Here is a 987-nt window from a genome sequence, read left to right on the forward strand (position 1 = left end):
TTGATATCTGCTCCCTTGTCCTGCAAAGGGGAAAGATGTGAAGCTTGTTTCAGTATCAACAACTGGTTTATACATAAGCAACTCCCTTAAACGCCACACTGACAAGTTTAAGGAGCCACAGCTACACACTCTGCAGTATCTACAGAAAATACCCCTATAAAGAAAAAGATGAGTTTCTAAGGCTGTTTATAACGTGGGATCTCTTACCCTGACAGCCGATTTAACTAGAAACGCCACTGCCATTGCTTCTTAGAAGCGATGTCAAGTTGGCAAGACAGACCTCTAATATTAATGCAGACAAAAAAGCTACTCAGCCGAAGTGCTCCCCTGCATCCAGCCACCCGCTTCTCCCTCTGGTGTGTCTACTTACATTCACAACTAAATCAATAGCAGACGTACAAGGTTTTGACTGTCACCAGCCTGATGGCCAGAAGAGAGATTCACTGAAGCTTCCTTGCCCTACCTGAAGTATCGCCCCTGGAAGGAGACAAAACATCATGCAGTCCTCTGTAATTGCACATATCTTCATGACAGCATTCCAACGTGGACATGGTGGTGGTGCCAGAGTGGTTTTGTGCTTGTTTGGCTTGGCAGATATCAGCTGTGCTTGCAATAGAGTCCAAGCAGCCATGAGTAAGTGGGGAATGTGTATTCTGAGGATCAAGCAGTCTGGAGAAGCAGGCGCTAAGCTCAGATTTGCACATATAGCCAGTTGCAACACAGTGTGCAGCATCACAGTAGCATCTGATTTCACCTAAAAAATAAAAATTGTGCAAGAAAGGTAAGAATTTGGCCCTTTAAGGACACCTCACCAGATACTCTTATTAGCCACAAGCATTGCAGAACCAAACTCAGTGCCAGTTTTGGAGTACTCCTCTAGACTGTAAATCCATGAGAGCAAGGGTTGTTTCCTTCCCATCACCGTACAGTGCCTACCTCGCTGCAACCTTAATCCCTGCAAATGCCTTGTGGCACTTGTTTTAATTA

At 45.0% G+C, this 987-nt stretch overlaps 1 protein-coding gene across 1 annotated transcript in view; it reads right to left on the reverse strand.

The window, feature by feature from the left end:
• BAMBI (BMP and activin membrane-bound inhibitor) overlaps positions 1 to 750 on the reverse strand; it is a 1,545-nt gene extending 795 nt beyond the window's left edge. The window contains 2 exon segments of the mRNA XM_009329105.1: positions 1 to 20; positions 464 to 750. The exon segment at positions 1 to 20 is cut by the window's left edge and continues 15 nt beyond it. Coding sequence (XP_009327380.1) covers positions 1 to 20; positions 464 to 704 — 261 coding nt within the window. The 5' untranslated portion in view covers positions 705 to 750.
• Between the last annotated feature and the right edge of the window lie 237 nt (positions 751 to 987).

Source organism: Pygoscelis adeliae, unplaced genomic scaffold (genome assembly GCF_000699105.1).
Source record: "Pygoscelis adeliae isolate BGI_AS28 unplaced genomic scaffold, ASM69910v1 Scaffold427, whole genome shotgun sequence".
In the NCBI taxonomy this organism is placed as follows: Eukaryota; Metazoa; Chordata; class Aves; order Sphenisciformes; family Spheniscidae; genus Pygoscelis; species Pygoscelis adeliae.